This window comes from Pteronotus mesoamericanus, unplaced genomic scaffold (assembly GCF_021234165.1).
Source record: "Pteronotus mesoamericanus isolate MK-2021 breed Mesoamerican mustached bat unplaced genomic scaffold, CSHL_Meso_final contig_84, whole genome shotgun sequence".
Lineage (NCBI taxonomy): Eukaryota > Metazoa > Chordata > Mammalia > Chiroptera > Mormoopidae > Pteronotus > Pteronotus mesoamericanus.
In genome coordinates this window covers 2039469-2054963 of record NW_026555267.1, presented here as the reverse complement: position 1 = coordinate 2054963, position 15495 = coordinate 2039469, and the positions used below count along the sequence as shown (strand labels likewise).

At 58.4% G+C, this 15495-nt stretch overlaps 1 protein-coding gene across 7 annotated transcripts in view; it reads right to left on the bottom strand.

Annotated features, from left to right (window-relative positions):
* CACNA1G (calcium voltage-gated channel subunit alpha1 G) overlaps positions 1–12488 on the bottom strand; it is a 61997-nt gene extending 49509 nt beyond the window's left edge. For 6 of the 7 annotated variants that reach the window (XM_054585397.1, XM_054585399.1, XM_054585401.1 and 3 more), the window contains exons 1-7: positions 12057–12488; positions 4885–4996; positions 4592–4725; positions 4145–4242; positions 1878–2037; positions 1089–1389; positions 852–944 (exon numbers count right to left, since the gene is read on the bottom strand). In XM_054585397.1, the coding sequence (XP_054441372.1) occupies positions 852–944; positions 1089–1389; positions 1878–2037; positions 4145–4242; positions 4592–4725; positions 4885–4996; positions 12057–12298 (1140 nt within the window). In that variant the 5' untranslated portion in view covers positions 12299–12488. Of the gene's footprint in view, positions 1–851; positions 945–1088; positions 1390–1877; positions 2038–4144; positions 4243–4591; positions 4726–4884; positions 4997–12056 lie in introns of those variants that run through there. The other variant, XM_054585396.1, reaches the window with a different exon arrangement.
* Positions 12489–15495: the final 3007 nt, after the last annotated feature.

Genomic DNA, 15495 nt, shown 5'->3' with positions numbered 1-15495 from the left:
CCCAGCCCTGCACACCACCCCCCAGGGACAACGAAGATTCAATAGGCAGCAGCTGTTGCAGCGCACATCAGCAGCGACGCCCCGCCCAGCAGGAGTAAGCCACAGCGCATGCGAAGCCCGCGACTGGGTCAGACAGATGAGGAAACATTGGTCTCCTCATCTGCAAAATGGAGAGGATAACAAGATCACGGTGAGGATTAAATGCCCCGGCAGATAAAAAACGCTTAGAGCAGGTGCTCAATAAATATTAGCTATAAATAGTAGCAATTAAATTGTTAAACTAGGAATGGTAGTGATTTCAACTATTAAGTATTGCTACTTTCGTCTCTGTCTTCTGCCCTCATTAAGTCTTGGAACTTCTGAGCTGGAAGGAACAAGAGATCACGCAGTGTTTCCCAACACCAAGTGATGGGAATCTAGGGTGGAACAATGCATTGCAGGGTGTTTCGGGATGTTTACAATCTCCTGCCTGCTCCCCAACAAAGTGCCAATAGTGCTTTCCTAGTCCTGGTGAAAAAAAAAAAAAGACCACTTTTTGCCATTTCCAGACGTGGTATCATCCTGGGTTGAGAACCACCCATTTTACGGATGAAGAAACAGGGGTCCAGGGTGGGGCTGGGGCCTCACGGGAATGACTTGCTCAAGGTTGTAACTGGTGCTAAGTGATAGAGCTGGGCCTTGACCTTGCATTTCCTCCTGACTGCTCTTGACATGGGTCCTCCCTGTCTGCATCTTATGGGATTTGTCCTGAGAGTTAGAACTTCAAACTGAGCTAGCTTTCCCCTCTCTGGACTTCCCAACCCATTTCCCCAGGATCCCCCATCCCCTCGAGGGCCTGAGGAATCACTCACGATGATGAGGAGGATGAAGTAGATGAAGTTGTAGAAGGAATGAGCATCCATCACAAAGTACATGATGTCGACCCAGCCCTCCAGCGTGATAACCTGGGGAGGTGGCAGAGGGGCAGGCTGACTCTGGGCCCCCTAAAGTCTCCTGCAGCCTCCTCCAGGGGTCCTGACCCCACCCCACCCTGAGAACAACCGCTCCGACCTGTACTGGGGAACCTCCCAGTGCCCAGGCTGCCCCACCTGGAAGATGGCGATCCAGGCATAGCCGATGTTGTCGAAATTGATGGCACCCTTGAAGGGGTTGTGTTCCCCTGCGGAGCAGTTGGTGTAGTACTGGTTCCAGTTGACGCAGGTGGTGTTGCTGGAGCTGTTGTAGGACTCGTAGTCCAGGCCACAGGGGGGGCCGCCGCCCCCTTCCCCACGCAGCGTGGGCACGCTCCTGCAGGAGCGCATGCCATTCTCCCGAGGCTGGGAGCAGATGAAGGGGTTCTCGTCCTCATTCTCGGTCTGGTAATAGCGCTCCAGGTCCACGCTCAGGGGGCTGTGGAAGGGACAAGGATGAGGTGGGGGGCAGCTTCGCTGGGGGGAGACCCAGGAAGGAAGGGCAGGCTGGGTGCGCCGAGGCATGCAGGGTGAGCAGGGAAGGGGACAGAGTCGGGGCATGCTTCTGGCAGGCATGGGACTTGTGAGTGGGGACAGGGAGTGTGAGGACCGAGTGGGAAACTGTAGAGCCCGGATATTGGAAGGTTACATCCTAGAGTCGTGGTTGTCCAATGAGGCTAAACATCAGGCTCACTGAGGAGCTTCTAAAAGTCCCCAGGCCCAGGATGGCCCCCAGACCAATGAAATCAGAATCTGTGGTGGGGGACGAAGGCCTCAATAACTTCGTAAGCTCCCCAAGTGACTCCAATGTATAAGTCTGAGAACCAGACATGTCGCTGATATGAGAACAGATGTGTCAACAGCAGCAGGGACTGAGGGTGGTCCCAGCCCCACAGTCACTCCCCGGTCACCCCCAGCAGCACTCACAGGCTGAAGTTCTCGGGCAGGAAGCATCGGTTCCGAAGCAGCCCTGCCCACAGCTGGACGCCCACGATGCCGAAGATGAAGAAGACGAAGAAGCAGAGCAGCAGGACGTTGCCCAGCATGGGCAGCGTGTCCAGCAGCAGCGTGACAAGGATGCGCATGCCTGTGGGGGGGGGCAGAAGCCACGCTGGGGGCGCCAGGCTGGCCGGGCTAGGTTGGCTGCCACGGGCCTGGCAGAACTCCCAGAGGGGGCCCACCAGGGAGGGCCTCTGAGGCCAAGACGACCCGGCTCAAGCTGGAGGGGACACCAACAGACACCTCTAACTGCACAGGCAGCCCTCTGCAGCCGCTAACCCTACCGGCAATCTCTCCTGGCTCCCTGGCATGAACCAGTGTGCAGGACCCCCGAGGGTGAGCCAGAGCAACCACAGCTTCCAACGCACCCTACTGCACTGTGCCCGCCTAACGTCATCGCGGTGCAGATATCGCTCCCAGTTTACAGGTGAGGACTGAGGCTCAGAGGACTGACATGACTTGTCCAGTATCACACAGAAGCTAAAGGAAGGTGTCAGGACTTCAGCCAAGATTTCTGCTCCCAAATCCCATTATACACACATACACACACACACAAACACACACAAACAGATGTGTGCGCACGCGTTCCCCTCCTATACCTGCTCTCACCATACAGTCAGCTGACCTTTCTAAGTCATGGCCACCACCATCATTGGGGAAACTGAGGCAGAGAACTCCAAAAGGGACTTTAACAGGCAAGAATCTCACTTTGAGATCCAGGCCCCCAGGACGATTCAGATGTCCTGTGCTCCACCATGGTTCTCAGCCCCCTGCCCTGAGTCTGCTTTCTGTGTGGTCCAGATCCCCATCCCAGGACCTGAGGGGACACAAGGCTACCTTCTCAGGAGGCCATCAATTAACAGCAGCCACCCCCACCCCCCATCCCAACAAGTCCTGTTAGAGAAGCTGCCCTCCCTTATCCTCCAGATCTAGAACCAACCAGTCCACAGGGTCTGAACCAGCCCCCAGGCCACCAAGTCCTTGTCAAACTCACAGATCTCTAATGGCTGGTTTTGACTCCCAAAGACCCCTGCCCCCTCCAGGGAAAAAGCTTCTAAGTGGCAGCTAATTGGTAGCTAATTGGCTTGGTGACTGGCAACCGCCCTGTTCCTGCCCCTCGCAGCCCAGGGTTCTCAGTCAGTTCCTCTCCCCCTCCCCCGTCCCACCTCCCCTTCAGCTCCTCAGTGCTCCCACTGAGATCAATTCCTCAGGGTTTGCATTAAGGGAATTAACACCAGTGGTTAGACAGAAGCCTATAAATCTACCAGCCGTCACCTGGGGCGGGAGAGGAGGCGAAGGCATGCCTAGTCTGGAGCCTCTGGTAACACCAGCACACCCCAGCGCCCGGAGGACACGCTGAGCAGCTCTGCCCACCCAGGGGCAGCTGCGCCTCACACACGCACGCGTGCACACACACGCACAGCAAAGGGGGCTGCTGCTACATCAGGCGCAGAGCCCCAGAAACCTGCTCCCCAACCCTGCCCCCCTTCTGGGACTGCAGAGACCACGTGCAGCTTGTGTAGGTTGGGGAGTTGCAAAGGGGGCCTGAGCAAGGGTGGGGAGCAGGATGTGTGGGGAGCTGGAGCTGCCAAAGCTTCATTGGCTCGGGAAACCAATGCGGTTTAATTTAGATAATGGTCCCGGCAGTCAGTTACTGCAATGGGTTGGAAGGGGGTGGGAATGAAGAAGGGGATCTAGGCAGGAGGGTGAGGCATGGAGTGGCCTTGTCTTCAGAGAGGTCATGCTTAGCGTGCCAGCGTGGTCTCACCGATGAGAACCAGACCACGTGAGAGGCTGTTCTGGCTAGAAAAGTCCATGGCGCCTTGCGCCTACTCCTGGCCTGCCACCCTCTCTGCCTCGTTCTTCCCACCTCCATTCCAGGGGAGGAGGTGGTCATCAAACTGAACAAGGGGTCATCGGAGACATTTCTGACACTCTGCCCCCCAAATCAGGCTACAATGAGGAGAGAGGGTCTTTCCAGGTAATCCTTACAGTGCCACAGCCAGGGGTAGGGGTTCCACTGGGCTCCAGCGACCCCCAGCTCCCCACGGAGCCCTTCCCCGGTGGGGTCAGCCTCGGAGCACAGGGCCCTGACGAGGCCCGTGAGTGGTCAGGAGGTAGGGGTGGGGTCTGAGATTTCCATATTTCCTCTTGGGGCTCTCCGTCCAGGGGCTGAGGGCCGAGGGGTCACTCACTGGGCACCCGGTTGATGGCCCTGAGAGGCCGCAGCACACGGACTGTCCTGACAGCGGAGAAGCTCACGTTTTGCAGGTCCAGCGAGTACTCCAGCATCCTGCAGGGAGGGGCCCAAAGGGAGGCCCTTTGAGTCTGAGGCCGCCGTGGGGGTCAAAAGAGGTCAATGAGGAATCCTGCTGCAGAGGGGCAGCACAACCTCCGACTCCTCCCCTCGTCCACCCAGGGACCCTGCAGAGGGAGTGAGTGGGTGGACAGGCCGCGGATTCAGAGAGGTGCAGGCCACAGCGCTGCAGGCAGGCCAGCCTCGGACCCTTAGTGGACAGCCAGAGGGAAAGCAGTGCCGTGGGTGGGCCGGGCGGGGGTGGGGGGGTCAGGTCGAGGACTCTGGCCCTAGGGAAGGGACTGATCTGATCCATTTCTTGTCGACACCCAGCCCAAGCTCTCACCCTGCAATAACGATGAAAAAGTCCAGCCGGTTCCAAGTGTCTCCCAGGTAACACTTTTTCCCAAAGATGCCCAAGGCTACCATCTTCACCACCATCTCCACGGCGAAGAAGGCAAAGATGAAGTCATCAAAGGCCTGATGTGGGGATGAGAGGCAGCTGAAATGAGAAGGGGGTGGGGGAGCGTGCCCACCCCCACCCCCACCAATGGGGTCAGGGCCTCTGGAAGAGAAGGGGGCAGAGTGATTAAACTCAGGGGCTTCCTCCTTCCTCCCGCCACACACACACACACTCACTTGCAGGATCCGGCAACGCTGGGAGTCGCAGGCGATGTCCTCACATGGCCGGAACATGCCCAGAGTCACACAGTTGAGAAGGATGACCAACATGCTGATCCGCTCAAACCAGGTAGATAGGTGGTCAAGGAAAGTGCCGGCTGGGGCTGGAGCGGAGCCCACGTCCCCAGGCCCCACCCCGTGCCTCCTGCTTCTTGACCTCCCAACCCCATCTGATAGGCACAACGGGTAGGCCCTGACCCAGTCCCGCCTTGGTCATCTCACCCCTCTGGACCCAGCTTCTTCATCTGCAAAGTAAGAAAAGCCACAAATACCCTGACTATTTACACAAGCCATTTGGGGAATAAAATCGATCACACTTATGGAAATGCCAGACACGAAGAGTTTGCTGCTGAATCTGAATCCTATTCTCCCTACCTCCCCGGGAAGATGTGAGAAGCAAAGGAGATAATGTATGTGAATGTGTGACACAAAACTAAAGCCAGACTATGTCTGCCTTGCAGCTTACCAAGCACTTTCACACCATGCCACATTTGGTGCTCACAACAGCCCCGTAAAATATCTGGGGTAGATCATTTTTTTTTCCCAGAACCCAAGGAAACTGAGGCTCAGAGAGCCAAAGTCGTGTGCTGAAGGTCACAAGAGAAGCCGGAAGGAAACAGGTCCCCAGGCCTCTGCTCGGGGGTAGCTGCTTCCATAGCTGCGCAGGCATGCAAGACAGGGGCTTGTAAAGGCCTTGCTGGCACCAGACAGAGAGGCAGAAGCAGACAAGAGGGTCCGCAGCTCCACCGCAGCACCAGCGCCCACGGCTGCCTCTTCCACCACCAGCCCCCTGGCCTCTCAAAGACCTCAGATGGCCTGAGACACAGTTATGCATTTCAATAATGAGGACCCACTACATACCATGCCCTGTGCTAGACACAGGCCCCCAGCCTGTGCAGAGTGGACAGTGACCTACACACACAGACCAGGCCACCGTCACGCCTTCTGGTGGCTTCCAGCAAAGCCCCAGCCCAGACCAGCTCAACAGACTCAGTTCTGCAGCAATCAGCAGAGAGGGGTCTTTTTAACCTTGAGTCTTTTCACATAGCAGATTTTATAAAGGGGCTCACTTCCAGCCCATCAACAGGAGGATATGCAAAATGGCCTCTTAGAAGGTCCTGGGCACCAAGCTCATAGTTAAGTGACCAGGCATCAGAGACTGGGGTCTGGGGAAAGAAGACCTCGGGGATGGGATGGAGGGAGGGAGAGTGTTCCGGCAGCTCCCAGATGACCCACCACGCCAGACAGAGGTGGGCAGAGCAGGCCCAGAGGACATGGGAGCTTTCTGTTGTAACCCCACTTCTGGGGAGAGAAGCCATTGACCAAGGACCGAACAACTCTCTTCCCAGCTGATCCCAGTCACACCCCATCTCCTAGTTCTGACCTCAGACCATGCCTCGCCCAGGGGCCCCTGACTCCTGTAATCCCTTCATAGTCCTCCTTCTCCTCCTCGGTCACCCAGGCACTTCTCCCGCAGACTCACATCGCTTCCTGCCATCAGGTACCCAACGGTCCCAAGGCAATGCAATTTCCCTAACTTCCACCTCCTCACAAAAATAAGTTAAAAAAAAAAAGTTCTAGGGTATGGGGGCAAGCAGGTAGGAGTGTGAACTAAAGAGAGGCTCTGTTTCCATGGAGCTGTTTTTCTGAGTGGAGTTGGAGCCCAGTGGATCTCTCCCCAGAATAGGGGTCAGCCAGGGGTCACCCTGGAAAAAGGGGGACAGGGAGGGAGCTCCCCTGGGGCCATCATCTGGGAAAGGAAGGACACAATTACTCTCAAGAATTGGCCTGCTTTCTCCAAGCTGGCCCCCTCCTCTCCTCTGCAGGGAAGGGGCCCATGTGAGCGATGTCTCTCTACGGGGGAAGGTGGATAGTTCTCCCAGGAAGAAGGGCTCCTGGGACACCTGTTTGAAACCCTCTCATGGCAGTAATTCCACCATGTCATTCTGTGCACCCATCTCACCTCCTTTGCCAAGGCACAGGCACTCTGATAATCTTTATATCCCCTGCAAAGCTTAGAGTAGTGCCTGGCACATAGCAGATGATCAATACATAGGAAAAATGAATGAATGAATGAATGAATGAGTGAGTCAATCAATGAATCAATCAACCTCCCTGCCTAGAGGCCAGATGTATGTCCCCATTTATGTTTTCCTGCCTTATTTGCCTTGATATTGACAACCAAGGCAGGAGTAAGAGGGGGGAGGTGTAGAAATGACACCATAGGAGAGCTGTCCCTCCTGTCCCCATATGCTTACACTGGGGCCTCTTATAGCCAGTCTGCCGCCAAATAACCCCACCTCCATCTCTTAACCACAGAAGCCTCTTTTCAAGAGCCCCTTTGGCAATCCAGCTTACTCTCAGCTACCCCTTGCCCTCTCTCTACTTCTCTCCTTTCCCTACAGGCAAACATAAATGGACAGGGAAGACATCAAGGCACAGAAAAATTTGGGATAATCAGAATTGAGAAATAATTAATGGGGTGGGGGGGTCTTTCACCCTTCTCAGGTTAGGACTCGTTTCCTTGGGAACATAGCCGAATGTCACTGTGTGATGTTCTTCTGTTGCCATAACAACAGGAGGATGTGTCACCAGGTGGTGTGGATTTGTTGCCATGGTAATTAAAAGGACCCCTCACACATGAACTCCCCTCACTCAAGCTGCTGTCTAGTCCTCAAGCAGGGAAGGAGAAGCGGGGAGACCCACAGGTTATCAGGTTGGGGGTAACCATGTGACAAATTTCCATGGCAACCAAGGGAACGGGGGACACTGGTTGCCATAGTGACTATGAGAGACCTGTGCAATCACATGTCTACTGTTGCTATGGTGACTGTCCGGGCTGGAGTGGATCCCAAAGGGGGAGGTGGGTAGGAGAGGGAGGATCTTTCTTTTCCACACAACCCACCATCAAAAGCGGAGAAAAAGGAAATGGCAGAGCAAGGGACCCCGCTTCCATCCCTCCTCCTCTTCTCCCTGCAGGAGAGAGAACTAGAGCATGTTATCTGTACAACTGTGTCCTCTCCGTGGGGCTTTATCTAGAGCCCTTGCCTAGCCTGGCAGCTGTAAGGGAGAGGGAGGTGGGAGGGGAAGGAGGAGGGCTGGGGCACCTCCAGGGGCACAGGGGCTCGAAACAGGGCAAGACTGAGAAGAGAAGCAGGCTCTCCAGCTGCCTTGTTCCCCACTAGGAACGTGGAAAGCTGAAATGGAGGAGCATTGAGGAGGAAACAGGCCTGGACCCAGGAATCCTGGCCTCCTAGTAGCTGTTGGAAGGTGGGGTGCTGTTCTCAGCCCCTCTGTGGAGAGGCTGGTGTCTATGGGATTCAGCGTTCCTCGGGCAGGGTGGGACACGGGCTCAGCAGAGAGGCTCCTGCTAGAGAGGCAGAGAGGGGGATTCCCTACCCGAGCCCCCGCTCCCACATGCCTGTTCCCCAGTGGTCTCCTGCCACCAGCTCCAGCGTGTGGGTGTGTGGGGAGAGAGGTTTCCAGTTGAGCTGAAAACTGAAGCCTGAAGAAAGGCAGCCGGCCCCACCCAGAGACAGAGACGTGAGGCAGAGACACAAGAGAGCCGGCCTGCTGGAATCTTTGGAGAGGAAATAGGCCAGAAATCTGATTCAAATGTCTGTGACTGTGTGTGTGTGTGTGCATGTCTGCGTGTGTGAGCATTTGTGTCTGTCGCCATCCTGGCTGAGGCAGGCAGGGTGGGGCGAGGGCCGGGGCGGGAGCAGGCAAGGGGTGAGGGGTGTGTGGTTAGGGGTGATCCCCGGAATGACTCCAGCTGGCACTACGGGTCATGGGGAGTCCCCCACCAGTTCTGTGGAGTGGAGTGTGTGACCCAGACAGAGGTGGGCCTGGGACAGAGAAAGTGCCAGGGGGTGCTCTGGCCACCCCCCAATCCTATTCAATTCCCTAGCCTCAGCCCTTCTCCTCAGAACCCCCTCTGGGGGACCCTGGGTTTGAGAACTGGAGGAGGGCACTGGCGAGGAGACAGAAAGAACGCCCCTCTCCTATTTCTTCTGAGGACCAAAATGGAGATTTCTCTCTAGGTAGGAGAAACAGGCAAACTTGGGGCACTGGGACAGTGGCAAGGAAAGCTCCAGAAATTCCGGGTGCCCCCTCCCCTCCAGACGCACACACTCAGACACACACAGTGACGCAGTCACACACGCACACTCACTTCTGGAAGCCATTAGGGTTCCTGCCCGTTCAGGCCTTCCCCTTCTCCTCCCCCAACTCCTGGCAGGCTCCCCTCCCTCCCTCTGGCCCCCCCTCCCCCTCTCAGCATCCCAAATGCCAGCCTGTGATTTCCAAATGAGAAAAAGCTGTGCTGGGCTCTGAGCTTGGAGAAACTCCTACACAAACTTCCAGATGTGACACAACAGCCGGAGAGGGAACGCTCAGGATCTCCTTCCCAGGAGGGGAAATGCGCTCCCTCACGCTTGCAGAAACAGACTGGAAAGTCCACCACACTTCCCTCTAACCTAGTGGTGGGGGGGGGGCTTTCTGACTGTGAATTTACTGCCTGGAAGCACTCCTGCTCTCCCCAGTACCAAAACATGAACTTCTCAGCCCCTCTTCCTTTTGCTGCCCTCCTTCCCCAACACACACACACTCTACCTAGGTCTAGCTCTCCTCTCTAGGAAACCTGGTCTCTTAGAGAAGCTAAGAGAGGAGGAGACTGAAAAGAATGCCAAGAAGAGACTAACTAGCTTCAGTTAGTTGGGGGGCGATATCCTTAGGTCCCTCAGGCTCCGAGGTGCAGAGAGGAACCTAGTGAAATCAGGGAAGCTTTTGAGAAACCAAAAGGACAGGAAGGGAAACACTGAGGCCCCAAGTCTGTTTAGAGCCCCTCTGGTAGTGAAAATACAGGTTTCCCTTAACACTTGGGTGCAATGGAGAGGTGGGAGCACACCTAGGTAGCCCCCTTGCCAAGAAAATTGTTCTCAGCCCATCCTCAGCCAATGTAGCCTACAGGGCTTGTCCAGACCTAGTGATACTATGCCCCACCCTCAACTCCCACCACCCCAGAGGAAAGCTTGCTTCCCACCCCCGAGATGAGCCCTGGGCTCATATCTCTCTTCTCATTCCAGCCCTCTCCACCTGCGCCCTCCAAGAACCCCTCCAGGAAGGAATTTGCCCTTGACCACCCTCTAGCACCTGGAGTTAGGGCAGGTGGGGAGATTGTAGCCAAGAGGTCAGATTTTGTGAAGGGGGAGGGAAATGGGAGAGCTCTCTCCACCTGCCCTGGACCCCTGAGGAGGGGCTGGGGCTGGTGCTTTTTCTCATTCATGGAGCGGGAGGGTAGTTAAGGGTGGAGAGGAAGCACGCTCAGAGCTCATCCTTCTCGGAGACATTTGTTCCCCACTTTCATCTCTGCCATAGAGAAAGGGGCGGGGGGGGGGCGGGGGGTGGAGGTGTGGAAAGAGTCAGAGCCCAAGGTGAGCCTATTCAGCAGGTCTAGACATCAGAGGCCCCCACCTCTCTCTTCCTGCATCTCAGAAAGGAAGACGGGGAAGGGGATAGAGAGAGGGTGTGATGAGGTGAGCTTCCTAAAGACCCACGGGGTGTACAGGATGGGGGTTGGGGGCCCCAAGCTCACATTCCTGCTTTGCGCACTAGAGGCAGCAGAGCTGCAGAGTGAGGGCAGCACCAAGCTTCCCCCCACCCCCGACTTCCCCAAAGCAGAGTCCTGGCTGGGCTCTCAGGGGTTACCCGGGAGACCTGCAGTCTCCCACCCTGGGTCCAAAAGAGCCCCTGAACTGGGAGCAAGGAGCCAGAAGAAGCTATCAAGACCTGGGATGACAGCGCACCCTCTCCCCTTTCCTTCCGGCAGTGCTGGGACCCGCCCGGGAGCAAGGAGCCTGGCATTAGTCAAGCGTCGCTTTGTGCTAGTGGCTTAGGAGGCAGAGGCCATGGGGATGAGGGACTGGGGTCCCCCATTCCACTCCAGACTGGGCAGAGGATAGGTAGGGGACTGTGCTAAACCTATTCCCCTGGAATTCGTCCTTGCACAAACCCATCCAAGGAGCGGACAGCGGGGTGGGGGACCCAAATCCTCCTTAGCGGGCTGGCCTACTGTCTCAATGTTCCCCCACCCCCCACCTCGGCACTTTCTTGAAGGGCTGTGGTCTCCCATACCTGCTCTGTGATCCAGCGGGAGCACCCCTTATTTGCAAAAGGGAATGGATAACTTAAACTGGCTTAATCCCCTCCCCCACTTGCCAAAGCTCTAGCCACAGTCTTTCCCTCCATGAGAAAAAAAATCTAGCACAAAACTCCCAACCCAATCTTAAGCAGCCCGCATTCAATAAAGAATTGTGGAGAAGGGAGGCACTCTGGGCGCCGGCTCCCGCGGAAAGGGTCCCTACTCGGGTTCTGGGGGCAGACAGCTTCCCCTCCACCACATCTTGTTCTCATTCTGCGCCCCTGACATCAGCCGCCGCCGGAATCTCCTTGTTGTGCCTCCAACCCGCGGGGGGCGGAGGGGGGGTTAGGACCTGGTCCCCGCACCGCCCCCAACATTTCCTTCTGGGTCAGTAAATTAAAAAAAAAAAACAAAAACCAAAAAACAAAACCCTCCGCCTCAGCGACCAGGTGTGTATGGGGAGGGGGGGGATCAGATCCTAGCATCCACAGCAAACTTTGGAGCGGGGGCAAAAGGGAAACCCAGGAGATTGCGGTTCCCCCCTCCCCCGTCCCCGCAGCTTCCTCCCCACCCCACCCCCCAAACTCGGAAACCAAACCCAGCTCTCTAACCAGCGGCGGGCGGAGTAGAGATCCCAGGCTCCCGAAGCTTCCCACATCTGGAGGATGACGACCCTCCCCTGCCCACATCTGGAAAGCATCCAGCTGCAAACCAACGGGGCACGTCTCCTCTCTTTTCCTGGCCTGGATCCCAACCCCCGAAGGAGGGCTGAGGTGTGTGTACCGAGGTGGGGCTCGCCGGGGTATCCGCCAAACCCGCTCGCGTCTCTGTTCCCCCTCTGACGCCCCCTCCCCTGCTTAGCAGCCCCCCTCTCATCTGACCACCTTCCGGGCTCACTATTCCGACTCACCTGGCTTTGGATCCCCTCCGGCGGTGCGGCCCGCCCCCCTGCGGACCCCCTAGACTGGCCGTCGTGCCCCGAGGATATGGATTACAGACGGTGCGGAGACACCAGCTCCGCGGGCGGCTGTCCTGGCTCAAGTAGAAGAAGACCACCGGGGCCAGCGCCGGGTACGGCAGCCCCTCCGCCTCGGAGTCCGCGCTGCCTGGGTCCTTTTCCGCCGACCCTGGCCCCGGCCGGCCCCCAGCCCCCGACAGGTCGTTGAGCCGCATGAAGCTCCGGGGCTGTCCTGACTCCTCGGCGCCCGCTCCATCCTCCTCCTCGTCCATCCTCTGGCCGACCGGGGCCCCGGGCGGTTTCGAGAGGGGTGAGCGGCGCCCCTCAGAGAAGGTGTCCTCACGCAACCGGGGGGCCCCGGAAGGGGCGCATCTGGGGGGCTCTAGGGCGCAGGCTGAGGCCCCGGGAGGGCCAGTTCAGCCCAGCTCCCCCTGCCCGCAGGGGCATGCTGCTCGCGGGGCGCCGAGTCTCAGGCAAGCAGCGCTCGGCGCGAGTCCCGCTTCCCCAGGGCCCCTGGGGCCCCCTGGGCCAGCCGGCCGGCTCCCCCTCACTTTGTTCCGGCTTCTTCGCTTCGCGCCTAGGCTCCGGTCGCCCGATTCGGCGCTACCTTCGGCGAAGCGGCCCCGAGAGGAGAGGAGAGAAGGGGGGCGGAGGGCGGGGGTCCGGGGAGGGACGCCCCCTCTTTCCGCGCCGCCACTGGAGCAGGATCTAAGGGGTCAGCATCGTCCCGGCTCCGCGCCAAAGACGGCGGGGGGAGGGGAGGAGGGATCTCTTTGGGGGTGGGTTTGGAGGGGGTGGGGGCCGGCTCCTTCCTCCGCCCCGCGGCGGGCTCCGGGTCCGGGAGGGGCGGGGAGACCGTGGGGGGCAGTCCCGGGCGGGGGTGGAGGCAGGGATGCCGCCCCCGCGGTGGCTGCCGCTGCCGTAGCTTTCGCCGGCGCCACTGCCTCCTTCTCCGGCCGAGACGCGGAGCGAGCGAGCGAAAGCGGCGGCTAGGAGCCCGGCGCACACCACAGCTGGATCCCTCACTCCAACTTCAAGCCTCGGCCCCGCCTCTCCCCAGCCAGCCTCGCAGCCAATCGCCGCGAGCCGTCGACCCCGAGCCGCGCGCCTATTGGCCGACCGCCGTGGCAGTGCGGGAGGGGGCGCCCCGGGAGAGAACCACAGCTGGAATCCCGTTCCCACCCCAAAGCCCAGGACCGCCCCCCTCCCCTCCCCTTGCCCCTGGGTCCGTTCCCGAAGGCCGGAGCCAATTAGACGGCTACCCAGACCGAACCCACTTTCTTATTGGCCGCTGGGGTCTCTGGGACTCCCCTGGAGGAAGCCCCGGGAAATCAGAGTAGTCGGCGCGGGGTCCTGGGATAGCGCGGACAGCCCCCCGGCATCCTTTGTCCAAGACCGTTGAATTGGACCGTAGCCGGAAGGCGGGGCTCAGCTCTGGGCGGGCCTGGAGAAAAAGGGAGGCAGACGGCCCGGGATGTGGGGTGTGACCAGGGTCCCAGAGCGAAATCTAGGTATCCACCTGCCCCCACCCTGGACTAGAGCCTGGGAGCTGGACTGAGGAAGGAGAAGAGCGGAGAGGGATGTCCAGGACGCAGGGCTTCAGGCCGGGGGGAGCTAGTCTTGGGGAAACAGGCGGGGCCAAGGAAAATACAGGAGTGGGCAAGGTCTGGGCGTGGCCTCCAGCAACCTCTTGGGCTTGTTGATCCCGCTTCCAGTCCACTCCAGCTACTTTGACTCTGGTCTCTTAACTTTAAACCGCTGGCCCTGACCTCAACGCTGACACTGCTGAGTTTCATTCTCTTTGCCCCCAGGGATCCTATGGAGGGTGTGAATCCCACGCTGGGACTTCGCGCTGGAACACGTGGCCCCGGGTAGGTTACGCCGGATCCAGAGCCCGGATCCCCAAGAGCAACTGCAGAGCAGAGATAAGCTCCTGTGAATGGAACTGGGGCTGGGGGAGCTTCAAGTGTGTGGGAGGGGGTGGAAGCCCAGAGCTGGGCTTTGCTGACTCTTAACCTGTCAAGTTTCACCAACCCCCGACTCCGTGCTTCAAGTTCCAATGTGGTTTAGGGGGAGGCTGCCCACAGGACAGGAGTTTCTCGGGGCCGCTGTCCTCGCACACCTCCATCCTACCAAGGAGTGGGTCCACGCACGTGCAGACCCTAGCACCTGCCCTGCCTCACCTTCTCGAGTCCCGAGCTCAGCCACAGCTCCCGCTCACCGCCACCTCAAAAAGCTGTGTGTACCCGGGAGCAGAGCGCCCCGGGAGTGCTGGGCGCTGGGTGAGGTGGGGAGGGAGGGCATCGAGGATTAGAGATCGGGAAGCACTTTCCCACTTCTGCAAAAGATAGGGCGGAACCAAGCAGGTTGCCCTCCCAAGACTTCGGGGTGCGCACACCACTGCGGAGAGGCAGAGCAATGGACGAAACGACCTCCCCCGCCCTCCCCTTCCCCCTACTCCCCGGCGTTCTGCGCTCCCCCAAGGCTGCGCCACTCGCGGAGCTCCCTACCCCCCATCCCCCCGCCCCGCGCCTCCCGCCGCCTGGAGTGGGTGTCTCAGCTCCCTCCCGGGCGGGTTGCGGGGAGTGTGATGGGGAGGGCAGAGCGGCTGCTGTGCTGTCGCCTCCCTGGTTGTCCTTTCACCGAATCCGGGCACCGAATTGTGCAAATGAGGCCGGGCTCATTTGCATTTCATGCTAATGAGCAGATCCCTTAAGTGCTTCTCTCTCCTGGCGGGAGTCTCTGCTCTCATTCTGCGTGTGCAGAGCCAGTCTTGAAGTCGCAGCGGTCTTCTGGGAGAGGGGCCTATTTATGGTTGGCTCCGTGTGTCTGACACCTTCTTCCCTCCCGCAGGTCCGCAGTCTGCCAGGTCGGTCTGCCCTTCCCAGACAGTGTCCAGAGACCTAGGGAAGGTAGTAGCGCTGATCATCCCCTCTTTGCAAGGGGAAAACGAGGCCAGAGAAGCTTGGTCACGTTTCCTGGGTCGTCAGCAGGCCCAACACCTTCATTCACCATCCAGGCAACCCCACCTCCGGGCTGAACTCTGTTCTAGAACTTACACAAAATGGGAGCAGGCACAGGCACCATCAAGAACAAATTGAGACCCACATTTATTTTGCTGAGCTAGGAGGGGCCTGGGGTGACCTGCAGCCTAAGGAGCCCTGGTCTTTGTTTATGGCACCAGGGGACTCTGAATCTGCTTCAGGGATGTTTAGCCAGAGTGGAGGTGGGGAGAGAGGAGGCAGGACCCACAGAAAAGGCAAAGGAACCCTTGACACCATCTTTAACTCCCACCCTCCAAGCCTCACCTCTGACATCACCTCCTCAGAGTGGCCTTCTTTCAGCAATTTCGCAGTGCCCAAGTGCCAAGGTGCGGAGGACACAGCACTGAGCCAGACAAGAGTCTGGAACCTCGTAGCACTTTGCCCAGGCTGGGATTATATGGTTATGTTTGTAGTAATGAAATGAT